The sequence below is a fragment of the Strigops habroptila genome, chromosome 7 (assembly GCF_004027225.2).
Source record: "Strigops habroptila isolate Jane chromosome 7, bStrHab1.2.pri, whole genome shotgun sequence".
Taxonomy (NCBI): Eukaryota; Metazoa; Chordata; class Aves; order Psittaciformes; family Psittacidae; genus Strigops; species Strigops habroptila.
In genome coordinates, this window is record NC_044283.2 from 30,614,632 (window position 1) to 30,641,026 (window position 26,395).

The 26,395-nt window shown below is 38.3% G+C and overlaps 1 protein-coding gene across 2 annotated transcripts in view; it reads left to right on the top strand.

The window, feature by feature from the left end:
- Nucleotides 1–26,395, top strand: part of TUSC3 (tumor suppressor candidate 3) — a 145,897-nt gene that overhangs the window by 28,633 nt on the left and 90,869 nt on the right. The window contains exon 1 of one of the 2 annotated variants that reach the window (XM_030492197.1): nucleotides 19,180–19,209. The exons of the other annotated variant lie outside the window; for it this stretch is intronic. Within the exon in view, the coding sequence (XP_030348057.1) occupies nucleotides 19,183–19,209 (27 nt within the window). The 5' untranslated portion in view covers nucleotides 19,180–19,182. Of the gene's footprint in view, nucleotides 1–19,179; nucleotides 19,210–26,395 lie in introns of those variants that run through there. 2 annotated transcript variants of the gene reach the window in all.

Below are 26,395 nucleotides of genomic sequence, written 5' to 3' on the forward strand. Positions count from 1 at the left end.
GAGTGACAAGCTAGATATACTGCTATCTTGTTAATCATTGGGTTTTGGGTATTTGAAAGTTGGTTGGGTACAGTTTGTTAGAATATAAGCTGAATGTTTTTATGAGAGTACCTAGCAGTGAAATTAAGTGCTGACATTCTAAATGCTATTTATAGATCTCAGAGTTAGACCAGATGAATAATACAAGTCACGCTTTCATAGCTGTTGAATTTTCCACAACCTGAGGAAATCAACAGCTCTCTGATGTCTAATCGATTGATTCATTTGTAGGGTTTTCATCACAAGCTTCAGAGTTGGAATTAAGATTTTTTTTTTTTTTTCTTTTTTTGAGTTAATGTGATTTCTCCAAAACTGGTGCAGTTTTTTGCTTCTTTAGAATATTTCAACATTGTTTTGTCCTCTCTGCTCCTCCCTTCTCCTCTGTCCCCTGGTTGACTTGAGTATGCTACTATTATGTGAAAGTAAAATTTGCTGTTACGGCAAGATTACTTTCCGTAACACAACCATCAGTATTCAGTTCAGTGATGTTTCATATCTGTCTTACAGTCTTTGCTTGTCAAAAGAGGTCTAATGAATTACCTGAAGTAAATGTATTAGATTAAGTAGTTCTAGAGCTTGCAGTTACACTATCACCGGTTTCAACATAAGATCTCGTATCTGTAGGGTGGTAGCACCACTTGAATATCATTGCTAACTTCCTTGATGCTCTTAGGCTACTTTATATGCTAGTGTTTGAGCAAGAATATGAAAACAAGGCTGTCCACTTGATCAGGGTGAGTAGATTTCACGCTTAATTTCACACAGTGATTAGAACAGCATTATTTTAATCAATTACCTGAGGAAGTGATCAGCTGTGGTTTAAGCTGTAGAGGTGATACCAAGTTCTGCAGACCGCATTTAGTAGTAAGCTGCCTGTCATGAGAAGTAGCAGATGGAATTATTACAAAAAAAGAAATTGGCAGGTAAACTGAAATAAATCTTTTCTATACCATTAATTTGGGGAGAAATGCTTCAGGGTTTGCAGAAGTTTAATAAATATGCATAAGGTGATATTTCGTGTTCCACATCCTTTACATTTATACTGGCTTATTAAAGATTTAATTAAGTTTTCTAAGAAGGGAGAGAATGCAGTCTTGCAAAAAAATGTAGATGACAGTGTGGGTTCACAATAATTAGGGCTTCAGGGATAAAATAAAGGGTCTCTACAGTTAATGAATATTAAAGCAATGGCTGCTTTGAAAACTTACAAAAATAATGGTGTTTTACTTACCACATCTGTCTTCTGTTTGTATTTTAGTCCTGGTTCTTCAATATTTGTGACAAATGACATACCGTTTACTTCTGCAATGGATAGTAAACAAAAGTTACAGAAGAAATTTTACTGTTCTTGTGCATAAGCAAATTTTTTTTTACCAACTTCCTACTCTTGAGTACCCTGCAGTGTCTTTTTTTTTGTCCATTCATTTCAACTTTAAAAGTAAATATCTCTGGATAAAATTTAGTAATACTTTCCAGTTGAAACAGCACCACACGAAGCATTGCAAAGACTCCTTTTAAATTCCTCTTTATGTCTGTTTTGTTGTCAAAATTCTAAAGCCTCGAAAGTGGTTAGACAATAAATGTGGCAAAGCAACTGCGGGCCATGTAAACCGATGGTCTTCATTGGTCTCTTGTATTCTATGTGTAGACATATGTAAATAAGCTAATGCTTTGTCTTCCTTGATTTGTAGCTTCCAAGTTCTTGGGGACAAGAGCAGTCTCTGTTATGTGATTCTCCAGTACTTTGTGCAATTAAATTCTCGTCCTTGACTAGGATTTTTAGTGCTCTGATTACATAAATAACAACAATACTGAAATAATAATTCCTTGCACAAAATTGATTAAGAGCATAAATGAAACCAAGAATATTATGTTTGTACCTTGGGCAACAAAATGTGGTCTATAAATTCTTTATCAGTGTGATACTGGGGAAGAAGAAATACATTGTTCCGTAGTTTGAAAGGTGTGTTCAATTGTGAGTTCGGTACAGCTGCCACACATTCTTTTACAGGCTTCTGTTTAAGGCCTTGAATGTAATTTCTTGCTGCTTTAAGCTTTATAGCATGTATTATACTATTCAACCATATGCTATGGGTATGGCAGAAGCTTGCATCCTTTATGCTTATACCGTCTTGACCATTTTCCAGGTCTGCTTTTCTCCATCTGTTGTTGTTGATCCTGTGTTATTTTTAGAATATCTTCTGGAGATCTTCTGTATCTCGTCTTCCTAGAAGAAGAAATTCCATGGCTTTCTGAAGCTTTCTTTCCCATTCTTTGCACTCCACTCAAAATTCTGGTAGCCCATTCAGCTGCAGTAAGCCAGTAGTCCTTTCTTCTCTTTCTTCTTGTTAATTTCCATTGGAAAAGTAGGTACTTTCATGTTAATGAGTGGTGGAAAAGGGGAAAAGAGAAAAAGAAGTTTTTAAAGGTAATATGGACTGTGAGGGAAGATCAGCAGGTAATGGAGCTTGCTCTAAATAGTTTCTGCAGCTGTTTCAGGAACTGAATTCTCTCCAGTGCAACTTTTCTTTAAAACTGACAGCCTCTGTGAAAGCATTGGCTTGTCTCTCTTACATAGCTTTTCGTGTTAATGTTTTTTAAATATATTCTTTCCTGAAATTTGTTGCGTTCATTGAAACTGCAGTTTTAATTGTCTGAAAATTGCTTTATTTGTGTCTTGTTACTTTGCCCCGACAGTCTGTTTAAATGCCAGTTAGAAGTAGCAGGAAAGTAAATCTTCTTCTTGTGTTAACTGTAATTTTTTTGAAGTGGAAACTGTTATGTGCCTCAAACAGATTATTTGTTTTTGTATAAATAAGAGGTTTTATTTTAGTGTAACAGATTCTGGTAACTTATCCTGAAGACAGAACTGTGTATATGCAAAGTGACTTAGTCACACCACAGATTACTTCTCTCCACCCCCTTTTACAAAGAGCTGGTAAAAAGCCATCTGGCCCACAAGCACTGTCTGTTCTTTAAATACTTGCATTTCCATACTATTATTTGTCTTCTAAACCATATGTTTGCATAGTTTTTAGCAAAGCAATGTTTTTTTCGGAAAAAATTTGTCTCTTCTCACCTTGTACCACAAAACACTAAATTGCTGTTTATTTGGCCAAACCCAATGAGCCAAACTAACAATATGTCAGTTAGGCAATCAAATGATTTTAGTCAAGTCAGAATGTCATTTGGATTATGTGTATAAAGCACGCCATTTGTGTGGTTGATTAGTATTCATCCAGTTGCAATCCTGTGTATGTAACTCCATATGTATATATAGTGCAGAATATTTAACTACATTATTTTTAATTTTATATTTTTTTGTCCTATATACATGATTTTATACATATATGATTTTATAAATGTTTTCCTTATTAGAATTGTATTGTTTTGCAGAGTAAATTCAATTCAGTCAAACTGCATTCTTGGAGTGGGAGATAAGTATTTATGTACTACAGGAAAGTAAATTGGAAAGTTATGCCTCATGTACTTATTTTTAAATATGATTAAGGCCTAAAAGTTTATAGTGAATCATGTGCTGTTCTTGCAAAAGGGTAGGTTTCTGTCAAATGGAGATAAAGTGTATTCTCTGTCTTTGTCTGTAGAGATTAGGACAATAATTGCATCTAATTTTTAGTGATGCTTTCTCCTCCCTATGGTCGCTGATGTATTATTTCACTGAAAATGTGTGGGAAGGAGTTAAAGTGTCTGCAGTGGATTTCTTAAATCTGAATGTAATTCCTGTTAACGTACATTTCATCGCTAGTGTCATAAATGGTGACCACAACGGATCATAATCCAATTAAAATTTTATTAATTATAGCAAGTAGAATATGAGCAAAACCAGCGCTGGACGACAGGGGAGTCTGCGCTCCGCCACTGCCGTGCTGAGCAGTTCAAACAGTCCCTTTTTATACATCTTTACTTCCGTGTTCATGAAGTAGTGGAGGTACTCTGCGCATGCTTCAGTTGTTGTTAGGGGGTCGTTGAGGCCGAAGTAAGAAGTCTTCCTCCTTTATCCCATAGTTGACCCCTCATTCACATGTCCTTATCTGGGGTTGTTTGTCCTGTTTCTGTCGGTTCCTGGAAGTCTGGCGGTTATCTCGCGATTGTGGTTATCTTATCTTACTCAAGCAGTGTCCGAGTTTCTGTCGGTTCCTGGAAGTCTGGCGGTTATCTCGCGATTGTGGTTATCTTATCTTACTCAAGCAGTGTCCGAGTTTCTGTCTGCATAAGCGATTTCACATCTTTGTTGCCTAACCTTTACATTGAGCTTAACATAAATCTTAATAAACAATATCCTAGTCCATAGTTTCTCACAATCCCCCCTTTTTCTTTTTATCCTATTATTGTTTATTAGACGTTACTTTCATTTTCGGCACTGCGAACAAACCTTTTTCCACAATCCCAACATTTATCATAACACTCACAAGGTAATACCTCACAATTACAAAAGGCATAGTTCTCACGTGGCATAATGCATTCACAACAATCTTCATCTTCATTAATAGATACACTCTTATATTTTGCCCCAGACCTCGTAGTTAAAATAAGCAGTTTAGCTATGTCAAACCGTTCTTTAATAAAGTGTAAAATATAGCGTAATATACAAGGCCCAAATATGAGTCCCAAAATCAACATGATAAGCGGTCCTGCTAAGGCGGACAACAAAGTGGTTAGCCAAGGTGAAACATTAAACCAGTTTTCGTACCATGACTTGCCCGCCTCACGATCTTTCTTACGTTGATCTAACCTTTTCCGGAGTTCAGACATGGTGTCCTGGACTACTCCAGTATGGTCAGCAAAAGAGCAACATTCTTCATTGAGAGCTACACATAACCCTCCTTCCTTTAAAAACAATAGATCTAATCCTCTTCTATTTTGCAGTACTACTTCTGATAAAGACTTTACTGAAGTGGCTAAATTTTGGATAGATTGTTCTATTTTTGCTAAATCTTCATCTACAGCCATCTGCAAACTTTGTAACTCCTGACCTTTCACTAGGGAGGCTATGCCTGTACCTGCTCCAACTCCGCTCGCTATCAGCAGGGTAGCTAGGGTTACTACTGTAATTGGCTCTCGTTTTTGCCTATTCAGGTCTCCTTCAAAGTGGCGTAACACCTCCTCAGAGGTGTGATAGATTAGACGAGGAACAATAATCACCTGTACGCAAAACCGAGATTGATCAAACACGTTTAGGGATAGGCAAGGCGTTACTCCGATGTCTGAACAAACCCATTTAGCTCCTGGTGTCGGGATAGCCCATTTGTCATTTTGATTCTTGTGTTTCTCTATATTGGTGTTAGTGACTGTTTTATTGCACAAAGGCTGATATTTTTCGGGCACTGTACCTATACATTTTCCTTGACCTGTTACTAATTGAATAGTAATTCCTTGCGTATGGTTCCTCTGGTCATCCCATGGGCATTCTCGTGGGTTTGAACCATTAGACCATTGAATCCTACCTGGTTTTCCAATTGCCTCAAAATATGGTGGTCTAACATTATAACATAACCAACATTCTTTAGTTAAATTTGGTTTGCTTTCATTAAGGGCACGATAAGAGGCTTGCATTAGATTCCATAAGGGGTCTTTGGATTCTGACAACTCTCGATCCCTGGATGAGGAGAATTCAGTCACAATGTCATTAGTTGTTTCCGAAAGGGAGTTTGGAGAATTGGTTGCGACGCTTGCGGGGGCAACCTTTTCTTCAGAGAAAGTGGGTGGATTCAGGACCAGGTTTGGTCCTACTGGTAAGGGATCGTGTGGAAGTTTAACTTTTCGTATAAGTATAAGCCCTCCTCTATCTACACCTGGTTCCCAATATCTAATTCCCCATGTTCTTCCTGTTATCCACCCAAAATTGTCCGGTTGCAATATTGTAAGAATTATATGAGCACAATTTCCTGGACTTATGATACCTCCCGAGGAATCATATCGAGGAGGTGTACATCCCTCAGGACCCCACTGAGTCTTGAGGAAAGGGTCTGACCTACCCGGCTGCCATGCTGCAGCGAGGGTTACACAGTCCCAGGACGCACAATAATACTCGTTTGGATAGTTGCAATACCCTTTGCCTGGGTTGGAAGCAGGACACAAATAATATCCTTTCAGATTTAAGCATGGTTCTATAGGTGCTAGTTGGCACAGCGCTGCTCGGAATGTGGGGGCTCCGGCAGTGACATTAATGCCAATTACTGTTTGGTCCTCCCATCGACCAATCGTCCATTTCATAGGTTCATGAGGGTTTCCATTTGCTTGGGTTATTATCAATAACAAAACTAACGGTATACCAGGAAAAAGGGTGTCTGTCAATTTTGTCAATTTAAGTATATTTTTATCAGTCCTGGGGAAGTTCGGCCATTGCTGCTTTTGTGTCCCATCGTTCTGGTTCTTTTCTCCACAGTTTGTTCCTCCTCTGCCTCGCCCGTCGACTCGGTTGCTTCGAGCCACGGGGTGTACCATCTTCTCGGCAGCAAGGGAATTCTTCAGGAGAACAGCTGTTTCGGGCTTTCTGCCTGTTTATATAGGCTTCCCACTTTGCAGCTTTAACTAATGGGGCAAAGTAAGACACGGTCAGTACTTCCCTTCTGCATTTTATAACCAAAATTTCAGCTACAAAGGGGACTGGTTCGTTGGAGTGGTAGCAATAATATCGAGGGTTTATTCCTTTGGCAAAAATTTCCCACCACTCATGGGATTCCCGAATAATTTTTTTGTTTAGACTCTAATTGTTTTAATTTCCACTCAGTGAGAGTTCTTTGGATTTTCCAACATTGTGTGCAAACTCCTATTGGAGGGTATCCACATTCACAATGTGTCTACCATTTATCCTGGCATACCTTACACCTAAAACAAGCAAATGGATAACAATTGCAGTTCAAATCATTACACCTAATTCATATATCTAGAGTGCATATATTATTTACATCAACATATTTTCTATATTTAATATTGTGAGGTTGCATAAGTTTAGCAATTTCCTTCAACACACTTTGTACGCTTCCATATATAATAGAAAAAAAGAGAAATAATTATAGCAAATATAAACAGCAATACACACTTTATACCGAGAGGTAATGCGGTAAAATAATCGAATAAAGTCTTTATCATTACGTTATCTTTTCAGGGTTATCTTGGTGTCACCTGGAGTACTGATTACTTTCCAGTGGGGTCTCGTCACTGGGCCTTTAATGCGACTAGCATGAGTCCATCCACGCTCAGCAGTTCGGACAGCTGTTTCTGTTGTAAGCAAAACAAGATAAGGTCCCTCCCAATTGGGTTTTAGGGTTTCTTCCTTCCACACTTTAATCAATATCCAATCCCCAGGTTTAACATTATGAATTTTTAAGTCCAACGGGGGTCGTTGTACAATCAGTCCATGTTCCCAAAGCTTGTTACGATGTTCTGCTAATTGTGAAACATATTCATTAATCACACGGTCTCGAATTAAAACATTTGTTTGTGGACTTTCAATTCTATAAGACATTCCATACACCATTTCAAACGCTGATATTCCTACATCTGCTCGGGGTCTGGTTCTGAGAATTAATAGTGCCATGGGTAGGCACTTAATCCATGATAATTTGGTTTCTATCATTAATTTAGTCAAAATAGTTTTGATTTCTCCATTTATCCTTTCAACTTTTCCCGAACTTTGTGGATGCCATGGTGTATGGTATTCCCACTTAATCCCCAAGCTTTCAGCTAGATCTTTAACAATTTTTGACACAAAGTGTGTTCCTCTGTCCGAGTCGATTACTTCAGGTACTCCATATCGAGGTATAATGTGTTCAAGTAACACTTTAGTAACCTGGTTAGCAGTTGCCTTGGAGGTAGGAAAGCCTCAACATAATGTGTTAAATGATCCACCATTACTAATAAATGTTTGTAACGCCCTACCCTGGGTAGTTCAGTAAAATCCACTTGTATGTGTGAGAAAGGTCTGTATGCTGGGGAACGTCCTCCAAGAGGTTTTTGTCTCATGTTGCTTCGATTAACCTTTTGACAGGTCTCGCAGGCTGCCGTGACTGTCTTTGCTATGTTATATACGCCTATACTGGCAAACTGTTGATTGAAATGATCAACTAACGCCTGGGTTCCCCAGTGTGTTCTACTGTGTATTTTTGAAAATATCTCGAGTGCTATGCCCTTCGGCAAGACTTCCCTCCCATCTGGCAATATGTACTTACCATCTTGTTCCTTAGCTCCCATTTGTTCTAGTTTTTCCTTTTCTGCAGACTCAAAACTTAAATTTTTACTAACAGGTACTTGTTGCATAGTCAAAATCATACCATAATTGCCTGCCACTCGTTTTGCTTCTGTATCAGCTGCATTATTTCCCCTAATTTGATAACTTGTACCTCGCTGGTGTCCCTTTATATGTACAACTGCTATTTTATTCGGCATTTTCAATGCCCCCAGAACTCGCCGAATTAATTCCGGGTGTATCAGTTCTTTTCCCTGTGAGTTAACAAATCCTCTTTCCTCCCATATTTTTCCAAAAGTGTGTACTACTCCGAACGCATAGCGTGAGTCTGTATATATAGTTCCATCCTTTCCCTTCAGTGACACTAATGCTTTCCACAATGCATACAGCTCACAGGCTTGAGCCGACCAGCTGGCACTCAGGGGGCCTGATTCTATTGTCTTAAATTCTCCTTTTTCCGACTTAACGATGGCATATCCGGACAATCGTTTACCTTCCACTATTCGTGATGACCCATCTATAAATAATACTTCTCCACATTGTAGTTCTTCTTCTTCTAAGTCTGGCCTAATGCGTGTCTGCTGTTCAATTGTTTGAAAACAATTGTGCAATAGTTCATTACCTTCTCCTGGGTACAAAAATTCAGCGGGGTTAACTGCTCCAATAGTTTTCAAAGATAGTTTAGGGGATTCTATAAGTATTCCCTCATACTTTAATAATCGGCTATCTGTAAGCCATTTTTCTGCTTTTTGTTGTAACACTCCCCTGATGTTATGAGGCGCATATAAGACAACTTCTCCATTAAAGGTAATGCGATTCGTTTCCTCAAGTAATAAGGCAGCAGCAACAATGATTTGTAAACAACTCGGCCAACCCCTGCTCACAGGGTCCAACAGCTTTGATAGGTATGCCACCGGTTTCTTTTGTCCGGCCCATTCCTGAGTTAATACTCCGAATGCCGTTCCTTCATGTATGTTAACAAATAAATGGAATGGCCGCTTTAAATCTGGTAGGCTTAAAACCGGTGCTTGACTTAGCTCCCTTTTGAGACTGACAAACTGCTCTTGATCCTGAGGGGTCCACTTGGGTATTTTGTCTTTAGACAGTTGTTCATATAAAAATTTAACTTTAAAGCTGTAGTTCTCTATCCATTGCCTACAATACCCAAATAGCCCTAATGCCTGCCGAATTTGCCTCTTAGTGACAGGCATAGGTAATTCCAGAATTCCTTTAATGCGCTCTGGATCCAATATCTTCTTGCCGTTAAACAAATAATGCCCCAAATATTTCACTTTTTCCTCCACAAATTGTAACTTTTCTTGTGATACTCGTAGTCCCTTTTGTGCAAGAAAGTTTAGGAGTCGAATGCTTTCTTTCCTTACATCCTCCTTATTATTCCCTGCTATGAGCAGATCATCTACATACTGTAACAGCACGTTTCCCGTTTGTACCTGGTATTCTTTTAAGAGCTCTTCCAGGGCCTGTCCAAACAGATTAGGGGACTCAGTGAACCCTTGGGGAAGCACAGTCCATCTCAATTGCTGTCTACGGCCTGTCTCTATGTCTTCCCATTCAAAGGCAAAATAATCACGGCATTCTTCTGCCAGTGGACAGGCCCAAAAGGCATCCTTTAAGTCAGCCACACTATACCAGGAGTTATGGGGTCCTAGCTTGCTTAGCAGTGTGTATGGATTTGCTACTACAGGGAATCGGGTGATAGTTCTTTTGTTTATTTCCCTTAAATCATGTACGAGTCGATATTTCCCAATTGGTTTCTTTACAGGCAGAATGGGGGTGTTAAAGGGTGACATACAAGGCTCTAAGATTCCTTGTGCTAACAATCGATCAATTTCTGGTTTTAATCCCCTCCGTCCTTCTAGGGATATGGGATATTGCCTTACCCTCACAGGTATGTGGGGTTCGGAAAGTTGGATTTTAATCGGTGGGATTTTCAGTCTACTAATTGTGTCCGGAGAGTACCAGACATCGGGGTTAATTTGTTTTTGATCATCCACGGTTAAAGGATAAGCAGACACTGTTAGCTCCTGATTTTTCACTTTAATTTCTAATTGCAATTCAACAATTAAATCTCGTCCTAACAGATTAAATTCTGCTTCAGGGACGAGCAAGAGTTCACCCATTCCAAATTTATTTTCAGTTTCGAATACCACATTTTTGATTTGCTTACTTTAAAGGGTTCTCCTTTTTGCCCCAATTACTTGTACCTTTTCAGGGGAAACTTTACATCCCTTAGGTATTTGCCTTAATAGTTGATTTCTCAGCCCCAGTGTCTACTAAAAAGGTGAACTCTTGTTTATGGGACCTATTTTTAATTTTATCAAGGGCTCATGATGACTCCGGTCCCCTAAGATATAGAGCCCCTGACTCTCCTATTCCGTTTTCAATATTCCCTCATCCCTGATCCTTTCTCTGCAATTCTCTTTATATGTCCCTTCTTTCCACAGTAAAAACAACATCTCTGCTCCTTCTTTACTATTACGTTCCCTTGTTTCGTTCCAGCAGATCTGTGTTCACCAGTTCGTCCTTTGCGATCCTCTCTGACCGCTGCTACCATCATTTTTACTTGTCGCTTGTTGCTCTCTTCTTCCCGCCTTACGTAGACTTTCTGAGCTTCCCTCAATAATTCATCCAACCCTCTATTCTGCCAGTCTTCTAACTTTTCAATCTTCTTTCTAATATCTTCCCATGATTTTGCCACAAACTGAGTTTTGAGGAGCGCTTGCCCTAAAGGGTCGTCTGGATTTACCCCAGAGTACAGCTGAAGGGCTTTCCTCAGTCGTTCCAGCCACTCAGTAGGGCTTTCATCTTTCTTTTGCATTTCATTAAATGCTTTATTGATATTCTGGCCACGGGGTACTGCTTCTCTAATTCCCTGAATTACTATAGTTCTCAGGTCCTGCATATGAGTTCTATGCACCGGATCCTGATTATCCCAATTAGGTCTTTGAAGTGGCCATTTAATATCTGCTTGGGGTCCCTGGGCATGTTGAGCATCCCACAGTCTCATTCCTGCTCGTCTAATCATATCTCTTTCCTCGGTAGTAAATAATTGACCAAGGATAGATTGCATCTCATCCCAAGTATAAAGGTTTGGTCCCAAAAATTGATTTAATCTTTCTGCCACTCCCAGTGGGTCCTCAATTAAGTTTCCCATTTCGGTTCTTTTAAAATCTCATAGGTCAGCCGAGTTTAGGGGTACGGAAATATATCCGATCACAGGTTGAGGTCCCCCCATGGGTATTTCCCTTAGGGGGTACATCTGAGCTGCCCCTTTTTGACTTCTAGTTACGCGTCTAGGAAGAGGGGGAGACCCTTGTTCCGACTCTGGTGGGGGAGTGGGCGCTCTGGGGACTTCTGCGGGAGCAGGAGGAGGAATGTAAGGAGGGGGGGTTAGAAGGGTTTCGTCTAACTCTTCCTTCTTTTTCTTTTGTTTAGTTTTTATTTCATTCAGCGGATAAAGTCTAGCTCTCGGTCTTTCTAGCCACACTTCCGCATATTGACTCTCCTCCGGGTTAAGGGGTTTTTTATTATTAACCCAGAGGTTTAATTGCTGTCTTACCCAATCTTCTTCTGACCCATAGACTGGCCAAAAGACATTTTTAGAAATCTTCTTCCCTCCCCATATCTTAGTACAATATTCTATCATTTTTTGCTTATCTTTCCCTAGGGTTCCAGGGAAATATCTCCAATTGTCTAAGATATATGCCAGAGGGGTATTTTAGGTACAGTGTGTACCCTCCCCATGGGAGTCGAAGGCTTGCTGCCCTTCGCCCCCATCTTCTGGATTATCCACAAACACACACTCACTCGCTCCCCTTATTCCTGGCCCAGTCCCTCGCGGGAGGTGGAAAACGCAGTACTAAAGGGTCCACACTCGCTTGGTTCAGTATATCGAACCTCTCATTCGTTATAATCCAGGATACCCAATCCCGCCCGAACGGCGAACCCGCGAACAACTTCGCAGTATACTTACGCGTCCTGCGTCTTCGTCCGGACTCCCGTGCACAGAATTTTATGGGATTTTACCGGTCCTTTTTTGCTCAATATCCTAGAATTTAGGTTCGTCGGTAAGGTTGGAGTGAGCTGTTGGTCGCGGGGCCGCGAAATGTCGCGGGGCGCCTCCCCGGAGGACCAAAGCCCACCGTTCCTTATCCGAGTCACGGCACCAGAAATTGTCATAAATGGTGACCACAACGGATCATAATCCAATTAAAATTTTATTAATTATAGCAAGTAGAATATGAGCAAAACCAGCGCTGGACGACAGGGGAGTCTGCGCTCCGCCACTGCCGTGCTGAGCAGTTCAAACAGTCCCTTTTTATACATCTTTACTTCCGTGTTCATGAAGTAGTGGAGGTACTCTGCGCATGCTTCAGTTGTTGTTAGGGGGTCGTTTTCTACCTCCTGGTGGTCGTTGAGGCCGAAGTAAGAAGTCTTCCTCCTTTATCCCATAGTTGACCCCTCATTCACATGTCCTTATCTGGGGTTGTTTGTCCTGTTTCTGTCGGTTCCTGGAAGTCTGGCGGTTATCTCGCGATTGTGGTTATCTTATCTTACTCAAGCAGTGTCCGAGTTTCTGTCGGTTCCTGGAAGTCTGGCGGTTATCTCGCGATTGTGGTTATCTTATCTTACTCAAGCAGTGTCCGAGTTTCTGTCTGCATAAGCGATTTCACATCTTTGTTGCCTAACCTTTACATTGAGCTTAACATAAATCTTAATAAACAATATCCTAGTCCATAGTTTCTCACACTAGGCTTGTCAGAATTAGAGTTTTTTCCATAATTTTCTTCTAAATATGGGGGGAGTGGAAATTGGGTAAGTTGAGATTTTTATTTAGGGATGTGCACACACATGATGCTAATATTGATCCTTTGTCTCTCCCCTGCTCCCAGCAGGAAGGAGATTTTGTCACAATGAATAGTACAGTTCTGTAGGAAACGTGTATTTTTGTAGTGTCCAGTTCATGAAATACTAGACCCTGACTGCTTTGAAGAACATGGAGTGTAAATTGTGCCAGACTAAAATTGGAATGACCTGGTAAGTGGCATCTACTTTTTCTCTAACATCTTAGTGACTGTAAGAAGTGTCAGTGATGATGATCTCCCTGAACAACTATGTTTCAAGTAGCACAACCAATGTTAACGTTCCTGATTGGCATTTTTCCTTGTAATGAGGTGATTTATTGTTCGTTCTCGAATTTCAATGAATATTCACCAGTTTTGTGGCTAAATGTATTAATGAGCTTTACCTTTATGTATCAGATTTTATAATTGTTTTTAGGCCTCTAATCTTCTTTTCAACAGCAATTATTGTTAATCTATCAAGAGCATCACCCTCTTACTTCCCTCCTGCTCCCTAAAGTAGAATAAGCTTATCAAAGGTTTTTTTTTCTTGCTTGATCTTTGGCTAGCTAGTTAACTCACCTCTTAGGTCATCTTTGTAAATGAGTTTGTAATGTTAAATTGACAAATTAATAGATCAGAACTGTTCTATGCTTTTTGGTCAGTTACTGCTTCAGTTTTCATGGGTTTTCCTTCCAACAGGAAGGCATGACTGTTTTAGCTTAGACGTTGTGCTATTGCGAGAAATAATAATGGCAGTGTAGCCTATCTTTTAACTACAATGATTTGTTTCCATTTTCTCTCTGGACCGATTGGGTAGCTAACTTTGCTAGTTCATTATTATGGCAAATGGTGTAGCATTTGTAGGGGAGCTAGGGAAGTGGCTGTCTTAGGGTCGCATGGGACAAAGTGCAGTACTGAAAATCTTCTCATTCGTAAAGGCAAACTATTTGTAGGGAAACTGTTTCAGAAGATTCCTCAGGCTATAAAATAAGATTTGAAGTGTGGTTTTTTTACCCTATGCATCAAACTAGGTTGAATGGGAGTTGAAAATGGGGTGCTGGGAGGTGGCATGGTTAACTAGTGTGCTAATATTGACCTTAAAGAATGCAGATTTCAAAAATTGAATATTGAAATGTGAGATAATAAGTTGAATTAGCTGTAGTGTATATTTTCAGCTAGCTGCAAACCAAGACAAGAAGCTGCATAAATTTTATTCACATACGAATGGATGTGTTCTTTAAAGATAATGCAGCCTTTGACTTCAGTAATTTTTCAGTGTTTTTCCTTTGTGGAGTTATTTTAAATACAAAAATAACATTTTCTACCTGAGGATGTCACTGAGATGCAAACATATACCAGGATATGTTTGCTCAGTACCTGCAATGTTCAGGAGGAGTCCACTATTGAATGTGGACTACACTGACTTTTAGCCTGAACTGGTATGGCGATGGATGTGGAATCTACAGAGGACTTCAGAATATATCTGAGTGCATTTAGGTTGTCAGGAACAGTGATGTCTCCTCTTCAGCTAAAAAAAAAATAAAATAGGGAAAGTGCTTTGCAGAATTATCCTCCTAATTGCTTTCAAAGGAGATCTCTAGGGTAGGTCTGTGGAATGTCAAGTTTTATAGTCATGCTTCCTTTCTCCTTTTATATTCTTCATTGTTCTATGTCAACAAACTCCTTAAAATCAACCACAAAATCAAACTATCAAATAATTTTTTGCTTTCACTTCTCTAGCTTTAGACACTCTACACTTCAAAAGCACAGTATTCAGATTTCCTGAACTTTAGATGCAGAATAAACAGTGGTCTATACTGTGTCTGTTACAGAATTGAAGCTGAACATTTTTTGACTTCTTTAGGACTCGAAATTGACATTTTTCTCTTTAGCAAAAGAATAATATAGGACTTTTTGTGGAAAATCTGCAGTTTTTTTGATGCTGATAACTGCAGACTTAGCAGATGAAGAACTATCTTTTTTCGTAGTGAGAATAGTAATGATATTTTATGTGGTATTTATTTTCTACTATGTTTGTTCTTTGAAAGCTTAATCTTATGGGTTCTTGGGTTTATAGGTAAAACATGGAGAACACCTGGAATTTTAAAGAGTAATAAAGCTTTTATTTGTGGTAGGTAGTCAGACGATGTTTCAGTGTCTTTGGAAAGAACTTTTTCCACTCTAAACATTTAACTCTTTTGTCTGCAACTTTTTGATTGTAATCTTTAAAATTCCTAATTTGTACATAGGCTAGTTTGTGCATAGTTGGATATCTTATTTCAGAAACTACCTAGCTGGCTTCTCACAAGACGGAAAGTGCTTATTGCTTATCACCACCACATCTTTCCTCTGCCATTAGTCTTTAAATTCTCTTATTATTCAGTTGCTGTGAAGAAGCAGGTGAGAAACACCATTCTATTTTTTAGTTTCACAGTGTGCTAATCAGCAAGGTAACTTTTCTTATTAATAGGATAGGTGCCAATAAGGAATAGGTATTTGAGAATCCTCTCCATAATATCAAAAAGGCAAATCCATGACATCCGCCTATGTGGTTTTTTTGATTGGGATTTTTTTATTTTTATTTTTAATTTGGGGACATCAAGTAGCCAGAGTACTCGTACCCTTGATGTTTTTCAAATAGTTTTTTATGTGGCCTCTAGATCAACTTAACTGGTTGTTCTGTGCTTGTCTGGAGCGACCTATTCATAAGAATTCTGCTGATTTGTTGCTTTAATTAAAGGTCACTTAGCTTCCTCCAAAATTCTTTTATGTTATATACCCTCATTTTAATTCTGTTATATGATAACCAAGTAAGGTGCAGTACTGTTATATTCCTTGATGAAGCAATTTAAAAAAAAGATTTTCATTCGTCATTCTTAAGGGTGCTCTGTCAAAATTATTTCAGTATGTTTGATTGAGGTTGTTTTGCTGTTCAATCAGTTAGATTTCCGATTTCTGATTATTGAACAGTGTTTACGTGCCCTTATAAGAATTTAATTTCAGCCCTTTTATTACTCTTCATTATGGTGTGTTTTCACACATTTATGAAACCAAAGCATCTCTGATTTGAATGGTATTTAAAAATGCATTTCAAATTTTAAATGGTTGTTGAATTAATTTGTTCTTAGTATTCTTTCTTTTAACAGTACATGGTCCTTCCCCATACCAGTCTTCCTTTATAATGTTATTCACTGTAAAGTCTTGATGCTTTTTCCATAGCTAGCAGTTCATAAGCTTCTTTTAAAAATAAAACTGGTTTTCACTGTAGCAGTTTGGTCATCTATTCTGTACCTTCAGTGATTGAAAGTAATGTGTTTTAACCTAATGTTTGAAATAACTTTGAAAATTGAAGAGGAAGAAAGTTTTTTTTTGGGTGGTTTTTTTTTTTTTTTTTCTTTTAACATTACCCATGGTTTAGTTGTCTGCCTTGTTTGCTGGATAATTCTTCAGTGGTAGCACAGTACCCCAGGGCTTTCAGGGATTAGTCTCTGTGTGGTGATTCCACAGTGAAGAGAGCTCTGTGTTTACAGAGAGCAAAAAGATATGGATGCCATTTAAGGTTTTAAATTTTCAGAGTGAAAATCCAGTAATGCCCTCAACTTCTGTTGCTCTTTTGGTCCCCCGCCCCCTGCCTTTCAAATTGTGATTTGTTGCCAGCATTCCACCAAAAGCAAAGCAACCTCAAATTCTAAAGTGTTTTACCTCTCTGTGGTGTTACCATCATCATTGCTATATCAACTTTCAACATTAAATCTTTTCATTCCACAAATATGCAGAGGAATGTGCAGGTAAGGGGTGGGAAGGGAAAGAGGAGCGGCAGTACACTATTTCAACAGCACTGTGTATGTATCACTAGGAAAGGAAGATTCTTTCTAGTAATGTAGATTTCTGAATTACTTTATAATGAAATAGAGAATAAATACACTTTGAACAAAAGAGCAATTTTTTTGGTGTCTACACTTGTTCACAATGGTGTCTACATTCCTGTAGATGCTATTTGCTCTGTAGAGTAGAACTTGCTCTACACGAGCAAAGAAAAATCATAAGGTGGAACTACAGTTTAAGTGATGTCTTGTCATGCATATCCTTTAAATATCATGCTGCCTGCTTATTTCATCAAATACTGAAGAAGTGAAGGAAAAAGAATAGGATCAAAAGTTTTTTAAAAAGCACAATGTTAATTGTGTGTCTGGGAAAACAATATTATTTTTAGCAAGAGAGAGGTACACAAAGTATATAATAGTTCTTGAATGGCTTTCAGTAGTTTGTTGATAATTGTCCATTGTGAATTCAGCCAGGCTGCTGGATGCTGTGAGGTGAGTATTGCAGCAAGCTGAACTTCATAAATAGTATCTTGGGGGATATGTGGAAGAATTTCTGAAACTCAGAATGACAGTATAAATAGCTATTAGCTTAAAAGGCTATCTTAGCTAAGTTTAGTCTTAGCTAAAACTCAGAAATATTTGAAATGGCACGTTAAATGAGTATATTAGTATCATACATGCCTTGATAATCTGTAGCTGAGAGATGGGTTCCTGGATTTATAAAAAGTTTTTATTTGTGAAATAATAATTGTGCATAGAATTAACTTGAAGTATCTGCTTAAATATCATAAACTTTGCACTCTAAAAGTTATGGTCATGTCTAATTCCCAGGAATCTGAAGGTTCTGAATACTGAAAAAAATATACAGCCATTTAGAATTAGGAGGTTAATCATCTTATTATTGAAGTATCTGTGTAGAATGATGTTAGTTTTTAACTTTTTTGCATCATTTTAATATTTTGCTGAGGATTTTTTTTCCATCTTTCAATCAAGAACTTTTGCAATATTTTTTGCTAGGTCACTCTGAAATGTTTCCTACTGAGAATAAATGGAACTTTTTTAGTCTTTCTGTATAACAAGTACTCTTGGAATCATCCTGGTTGTCCTATATTACACTCTCCTGAGACTTATATCCGTTCAGTGTAAAGGTGACCTAAGCAAAATGTACTTCGAGGTTTAGCTGATGCTTTTGTTGTAGTATCTTTTCTCTAATTCATAATTCATCCTTTTGATATTTCTCATTATGTTTTTAATTACTTCCATGCTTGTAAAAAACCCCAGTAAAACAGTAGGGAAGAAGCCTATAGTTGTATAAGGCATCTTATCTAGGCTTATTTCTGTAAACTCTTAGACACTTTAACTTGCATATATTTAATGCAGTACAGTAGGGATTTCCTGGAATAATTTGTGTGGTTGTATACTAGAGTTACTACTCTGTAAGTTGTATTGTTGTCTTTACAAACTTAAATTAGGTGAACCTTATGAATACATACAGTCATTAAAAATAAAATTTGTGACAAATTGTGGAAATTTTGAAAAGCATTAATAACAAAAAAGGGTTAATTTTGGACTGTACTTCATGGAAATGAAGAACCTTTATTAAGTCAACCGGATAAAATATATCCATGTAAACCATTACGCAGGTTGCTTTCTATCTTGCATATTCGACAGTGGAAAAATATTAATGTTGCTACTTCCTTGTAGAATGTTCAGAAAATGACAGCTCTGTGTAACAGAAAATCAACCAGATTTTTCTTAAATTGCTAACAGAACAACTTACAGGCTAAAATAAAAAAATCCTCAGTATTTCTAGTTCTCTGTTCATTTATCTACTCAGTCTTAAAAGGACAGTTTTAGGCTTAATACCACAAAATGTAGGCTATTTTGCATAAAGATGAAAATCAGTGCCTGATTCCATGAAGCAAATCCTCAGTCACAGCTAAATGACTTCAAGTCAATGGAGCATAATATCAAGTCAGTCATACTGTGCCGGTTTACGTGGCTGCTCCGTTATGTTCAAGCAGTTGCTTTTTGTAAATAAATAAATTATCTGAAAGGGAAAAAAGCATCCTAACATATCTCTTTATACATTAGTGGTTAGTAATATTTGCATTAACTCATGCTTATTTTTTTTAATTGAAAAACAGCATTTGAAAGATTATGGAAAACTGCAGAGGGAAGGAGTCATTTGCAGTACCGATACAGCCATTCTCATGACCTTATGACTTACAAAACAGATTGTACTATGCTTCCAGTGCCTCTGGAATTTGATGTAAGTGTTGCTAATTTCTGCTGCAGAAAAGTGTGTTGCTCACTCAAATATCCAGTTACTTAATCCTGGAGTTCTCCATTAGACCTAGGGTCTCTTGTGTTGTGAATTAAGAATTTACATTTAACACAGTTTGTAAGTTTGACATGGCCCATGGTTTAATTTCTGATTATACACAAGTTCAAAATAGGGAATACATATTTTGGATAAAGCTACGAATGCTGCAGAAGAGAAATAAACTTTGATAAAAGTGAAATATGTTTTATTTTTTTGCCACATTCCAGAGTAACCTAGGAACTGTTGGAAGGAAAAGTGAATATCTATAGACAGATCAAAGAAATTGCTCTTCTCTAGCACCTTCAAGTCCATAAGCCATGTGAGGGCTTTTTTAGAAGGCTTGTGCAGGACGGTAGTAATTTATCTTCTCCCTTCTTAGTGTATAGAGAGTGATACAAATACATAAAATTACCTGAGTATATGCAAGTATTGTTTATTAAGGTTTATGAATGATAAAACTGTGTTTGATAGTTCAAGGATACTGATATATTGGTAGTGTAAACATGTAGGCATCAGGTGAACAAGGAACAGCAGAGGAATGAACAACTGTAAATTTAAATAGGCTGTAACAATGCTTTGAATGTTAATTCCACTGTCTTTCTGCCATTAATGTAGTGGAGTCAGTAATTGCATATCTGTGAATGGTTATCAGACACATTCTTAGAGGAGTTAACTATTCTTACAGTATAGTGCTGAAATGCATTTGTTAGTACAGTTTATACCATTCTTAGTAGAACTAAAAACTGAAAAAGACTGTTAAAACAAATTAGAATTTAATGCCTTATTGGTGAAACCTTGGTGGGTTGCTCTTTTCTTTTTATTTATTTTTTTTTTAACATTTCTTGGGGATTTGATGCACCTAAGTGAACAAAGCAGAGTCTTCATCAAGTGTGGTCGTTCAGCCTACATTACCTGGTTTCGGTAAGATACACATAAAGGAAACATGGAATCCAAGCCAACTCTTCTTTTTTTTTTTTCTTCTTAGTTGGTTTTTTGTTTTTTTTTTTAAATTTTCAACATCATAGTTTGAGAAATACTAAAAAAAAAAAACCAACCAAAAGCACCAAAAAAACCCCAAACCAACACCAAAACTGAAAACCCAAACAAAAAAACCAAACCCAAACCCTGTAGTTAATTTATCTCCAGTGGCAAATATAAAATATAGTAGCAAATCATTAATTAGAAACTCTTTTTCTTTATTTCTTCCCCTACAGAAACTGTGAAATTTGAGCTATTGAACTGTTTTCATCAGGAAAGGTGAATAGCTTGGTAATAACCAGTGCCTCAGTCTTACTAGTAGTCAACAGCAGATTGCGTCCCTGCCTGATTTTTTTGAGGGCTTTTCCTACTGCTGGTGTCTCGTCTTAGATCTTGACCCTGCCTTTCTAGAGCTGTCTTCCATGTTTACATGTCTAGTAGAATTGACGAGGCACCCTCTTGCACCAGAAGGAGCTGAAACTTCTTGTGAAACCTTTCAGAAGCAATGTCGTAGAGTCAGTGTGTTTCAAAGGAAAGGAGGCTAATTTGGACACTGAAACATTGAATAGTATTGTTGGGACTTTGTTCATTGCTTTTTTAAATAGCCCTTTATGCTCTAAGTTACCTGTGTGGTGATGTTCTGACTGCAGGCAAGGTAAATTAATCATAGAATCATAGAATGGTTTGGGTTGGAAAAGACCTGAAGATCATCTAGTTCCAATCACCCTGCCATGGGCAGGGACACCTCACACCAGAAAGGAGGTCTAAAGAAGAAACTTAATCCGAAATATATTTTCAGTAATGTAAATCTATTGGAAATATGTTTACATCATAAAGACAATATGATAAAACTGATGTGAGAACTGAGGAGAAACTTCTGTTTGCCATACTCCAGCTATTTTGCTATCATGTTTATTTCCCAGATCAGCAATTCCGAATCAGCAAGTATTTCAATGTTTTGTTTTAAAAATATGAGGTTTGTCTCAAAAATGTCAGTGGTATCCATTGAACAGACAGAGCAAGCAGCATCTTGCTTTGTTGTTTTGTTTTGTTGTTGTTTTGTTGTTTTACTTCCTCAGAGAGTATGTTTGTGGGGTTTTTTTTGGGCCAAAAGAAACATAGCAAATCTGGCCAAAGAAGATTAACAGTGAACTAAGACAAAATGTGTGTATGCTGGGTGGTTGTTATTGTTGTTTATGCTTTGTCTTGCAGTCACTATGTCTTGGGTTAGTGAATAAATAAAGCTGCATTTTGAGTAGCTCATCTGCTAGTCAGAGTACGAAAGGGAAGGCTTGTAGATGCCAAGCTTTACTGGGTTAAGAAGCAGAGAGGAGATACGGGGGATCACTAGGAAGCCATCCCTAATGGGGAATTGCTTCAGGTGCAGATGCCAGAAGCTGAACCTGCAAGCATCTTCTGTTTCGTAACTTGTCACAGTTTGCCTATGTTTTTGACAGGTGGCATAGTTGTTTCATCACATCACTGGAAACTGAGATCTATAATAGATGAACTTTATTCTCTTTCTTTGTTCTTCATTCAGTGATATGGACAATTGCAAATGGAAAAATCTTTGCTGTCCCAAGCAGCTTATTTCTGTGGGGACTGCTTATCTGCTAAGGATTCAGGTCACAATGCCAGTGAACTCTGCTCCTACTCCAGCAACAAAAGTAATTTTCATAGGTGATCTCTTTATGAAGAAATTACTCTCCTAAATAAAGAACTGCTTTCCTTGTTGATCAGAAAATTCCTAGATTCTGGATTTTCTCAGTTACACTTTTAAGGGTTATTTAGTTTTTAAAAAATGCTTTTGTGCCATATATCGTATTTTGTTACAAAATAGTGTAGGAACAGCAAGTAATATTCTAGTTCTGTTTGTTTTACAGATACTAGCACTCATGTCATGAAACAACGTGATCATACAGCATATACGTAGATCATACATGTTCTTTTATTTTTCTTGGGCGATCAGCTAATGAAAATGAATAAATGATATGTGGTTGCTTCTCACCTATTGATTTAAATGTTCTCTGTGCTTGTCAGTAGACTGCTATCTGTTGACCCTTATGTAGTCATTTGCACTAACAGAACTGCAAATGTTCTTAATAAATGAAGATTTTATCTTCTCAGATTTATGTTTGGGAGGCGTGGTTTTTTTGTTGTGGATTTTTTTTTTTTGGTTGTTTTGTTTGTTTGTTTGTGTGTGTGTTTGGTGGGTTTTGGGTTGGTTTTTTTTTTTGTTTGTTTGTTTGTTTGTTTTTTTCTTTCCGGTTTCAACTAAAACAGTCCCCTTGAGTTAGCAGCATAAAGCCAGGAAATACTTGGAAGAATTCCGTAAATAAGCAGGTTTAAATAAATATAGGGTCTTTACCTGTATAAACTGTGGAAAGGAGCAGAAAATAGCAATATTGTGTCTCATTTTCTGGACGTGAGAGACAATGTATCTCAGTCATAGCAAGATGTGTTTTGCCTGGTGGGTTTGACTAGCAGTCCTCTCCTATTTCTAGATTTTCTCTGACAGAAAAGTTTATCCAGGGGTTAGAAAGAGGCGAGTTCATTTTTTTGTAAATGTGTAGAATCCTAATGGGGGTTTACTTTGGTGACAATTTTATGTATGGTTTGTATAGCTGGATGGTAAATGGTAAAAGGAAAATACTGGAGGACATGTTCAGTTTCAGTGCCTTCATGGCAAGAATAATTTGGGATAGATCATTGTCTTCTAACAATGTTCTCCTGGGTATTAATAGATTATGGTGTTTATTATTATCCCATTAGGGTAATAGAGAAAACTATATCTGTTTTTTCTGAATGTTTTCTGTTGATTTTTCTTTACTTTTTCAACATGATTCTTTTACACAGGAGAAAATTTTTGGCTGCAGGTAGAGCTCATACTTGCACCTTTATTCAACAGTCTGTTTTTCATTTTTACACATTATTTTACAGACTTTCAATTTTCTTATGAAAACATCAAAGTTACATTCTGAATTATGAAATCCATGAGACCAGTCTGCTAACTTAAGCATTTGTTAAAAATACACATTTTCCCTCTCATTCCCTCCCCCCCCCCCCCCCCCCCTTTAACAGACTGGTCAGTTTTCTAGGTGTAGTGTCTGAAAAGTGGGTGCCTTTTTGATCCAAAGCTAAAGTAGACAGTTGGAATGTTGAACTGTGCCATATTTCCTGAACACAGGTACTCAGCTTTAAAGCTGAATGCACAACTAAAATGGAAACTCATTTAACACTAGATTTATTTCTTGGATTTCATTATTAAATAAGATGAGGAAAAGGTTGATAACTTACTCAGCAGCATATATTGTGCAAGTGCTTTTTAAATGACAAATATCAGACCTTCATCTATCTGTAAAATGTTGCAAAGTAAAGCTGTAAAGTATAGGATATTCCACAGGTTTGATTGTGAATTCTAGAGCTGTCAGTCCCATGGTCTCTTCTATCATTTACTCTGCAAGAGGAGACTTTCTGAAATAAAGTGGACTAAAAAGTGGTAGGATATCTAGGTGCAGTCAGTTACCTAAGAGAAATCTGGCCTATAGCAGAATATTTCATGATGTACATGATTATCTGCAGTCTATTCAGTGATAACTTTCTATTTGAAAAAATGAAGTTTCTTCAGATTCCAGTGAAGCAGGTAGTAAAATTGTACCTAGTGACTTTATACTCCTGAAGTACTAGCGTGATTACCTAGTATACTTAATAGGTTAGTTTCCTTACTAGCACTTTAACCTAGTGCATTGAGAGAAGACAAACCAAAATATATGCATGGTTGACTACATTATGGTGAATGTCACAGTATTGCACAAGAGCTATGTGAAGGTGATGTTATACATGGCTGAATCTGAAGGAGTCAAGGCAATTGTTTGTTGGCAAAAAGCTTCCAAGTAAAACTGTGTATGGCACTTCTCTGAAGAAGACTCTTCTGGTGTCATGTGTTTCTGAGGAGAGACGACAACGGACTCTACACAATTCAATGTGAATCAAGCAGAAGCCGCTTTATTGTTCTCGCTATCCCTTTATATACAGAGTTTTCTATCCCTACATGCGGTCACGCGCCTTTTGATTGGTAAAAGCCCTTTTGCACGAGGCAGTCACGCAGCTCGGTAAGTGTCCTCATTGGTTCATCTAGTTCCTGGTGTTCGTCCCATGTATCCAACTGCAGATGTTTTCTTCCTCTTATCTTCTTCTTGGTATGCAGCCATGTGTTTTGAAGCAGCTCTCTGATGGCTGGTTCACTTCCTCTGATCTTCTTCTTGGTATGCGGCTGCATGCTTAGAAGAGGCCCTCATATGGCGGGTTCATCATATGTCCATTGTCCTCTAAATACGACCCCACAATTCCCCCTTTTTCTTTTTGAACAGCCAAACTTTCTTCAAGGAATTAGTAATCATGTTAGACACTCCCTTTAAGATCCAGGGAACGATTAACAATACAATCACAATTATTCTTAAAACTACAATGCCTTGTTTACAAAGATCTAAAAGCTATCCCTTAACCACTTATCTAAACCTAAATTGACCACCGTTCGTTTGTTCGTGTTGTCTTTTATTTCCTTGAGACTTTTATGAATTGACTCCGAATGGTCAGACAAATTCATACAACACATCCCTTCAAAATCCTCACACGCGTGACCCTGTGCTAAAAGCAAAAATCAATTGCAGCTCTGTTTTGCAAAACAGCGTGTCTTATGCTGTCTACATCATTAAGCATTTGCGTAAGTACTTCTGACGTTAAATTTATCTGCTTTGCGGCCCAACACCCTAACTCAGTCACATCTCCTAATGCTTTTGCTGCAGCTACTCCAGGTGCAAACAAGGAGGCGATAACTCGAGACGGCACATCCCAAAATTGTACCTGATCATTACAATCGGGCCTCAGTTGTATCCTTGTTGACAAGTAATATTGACCTCTAACTTAAACAATGTGTCACTTGACACATATCCCTTGAACCATTGTGACTGATAACCTTCTACCCCGATTAAACAAGTTCTAAATGGGTCTCCTGAGGTTGCTAGAGACAAACAGAGGGAGTCCTGACCTGTTTCATTGGCTATAGTGACCCATATGTTCTGCCGTGGGTCAATTTTGACAGCAAGGTGAGCAAGTCCTTGTACAATTATCCCAAGCAGCACAAGCATGCCCTTCATATCCCTCAGTTTTTTCCTCCCCTTTTCCATGCATATCGTTTCCTACGCTTTCGTTTTATGCCTTCCCACTCTTCCTCCGGAACTTCCCAAATGCGCGGCACTAAATTATCCCGCCCGCACTCGCTACTACAGATGTGCTCTTTCTTAGCTTCTAAAAAGAGGTGTCTTTCCCATTCTGCCAGTAGACCGTCAAGACGTGAGCTGTGTGTTGTCTCATGTCCACTTATCAATAGCACACATATCGCATCATGACAATCTTCCAACTTTCTTTCAAAACACTTTCTACACCCCGCGCGTGCCCTAGAACTTCGACAATACCATCTGATCCCACAATACTCGCAAACACACAAACTCCAAGGCTCCCGAGTTCCACAGTTATGGCACGGAGTCCTTAGGTGCTGGGGTGTTTTCGGGTGGGTCATGCAACTTTTCTTGCCATGGCTTTACCCACTTGGCTGGTATGCATCTGGTTCCTGTATCTGTAACAACACTTACATATCCTCTTCCCCATGTGATTAATTTAACTGGTCCTTCTCAGGCCCCTGTTATCCCGTTTTTAATCATTACTTTGCATTGTCTGCTCTTAACTTCTTCCAACCCTCCTTGTAGTCCAGCCCCGTGTTTTACCATTGGTGGCACCAAGCTATCTTACAGCAATCGTAAGAAATTTAACACATATAGGACTTTGTTTAATCTATCTGTTGGTGATATAGCACTTTCTCCCCCTTTTTGTTTTTGAAGCAAACGCTTCAATGACTGATTCATACGTTCGACCATAGCCTGACCGGTAGGTGAATGGGGCGTACCCGTCACGTGAGTAATGCCCCAGAGCTGGAAAAACGCTTCCGTGGAATGAGCTACATAGCCAAGGCCGTTGTCAGTTTTGATTTCTCGTGGCACGCCAAGGGCTGCTATAGCCGAACGCTTGTGACGCTGCACATGTTTGCTAGATTCACCAGTCTGAGCTGTAGCCCAAACTGCAAGAGAAAAACAATCCA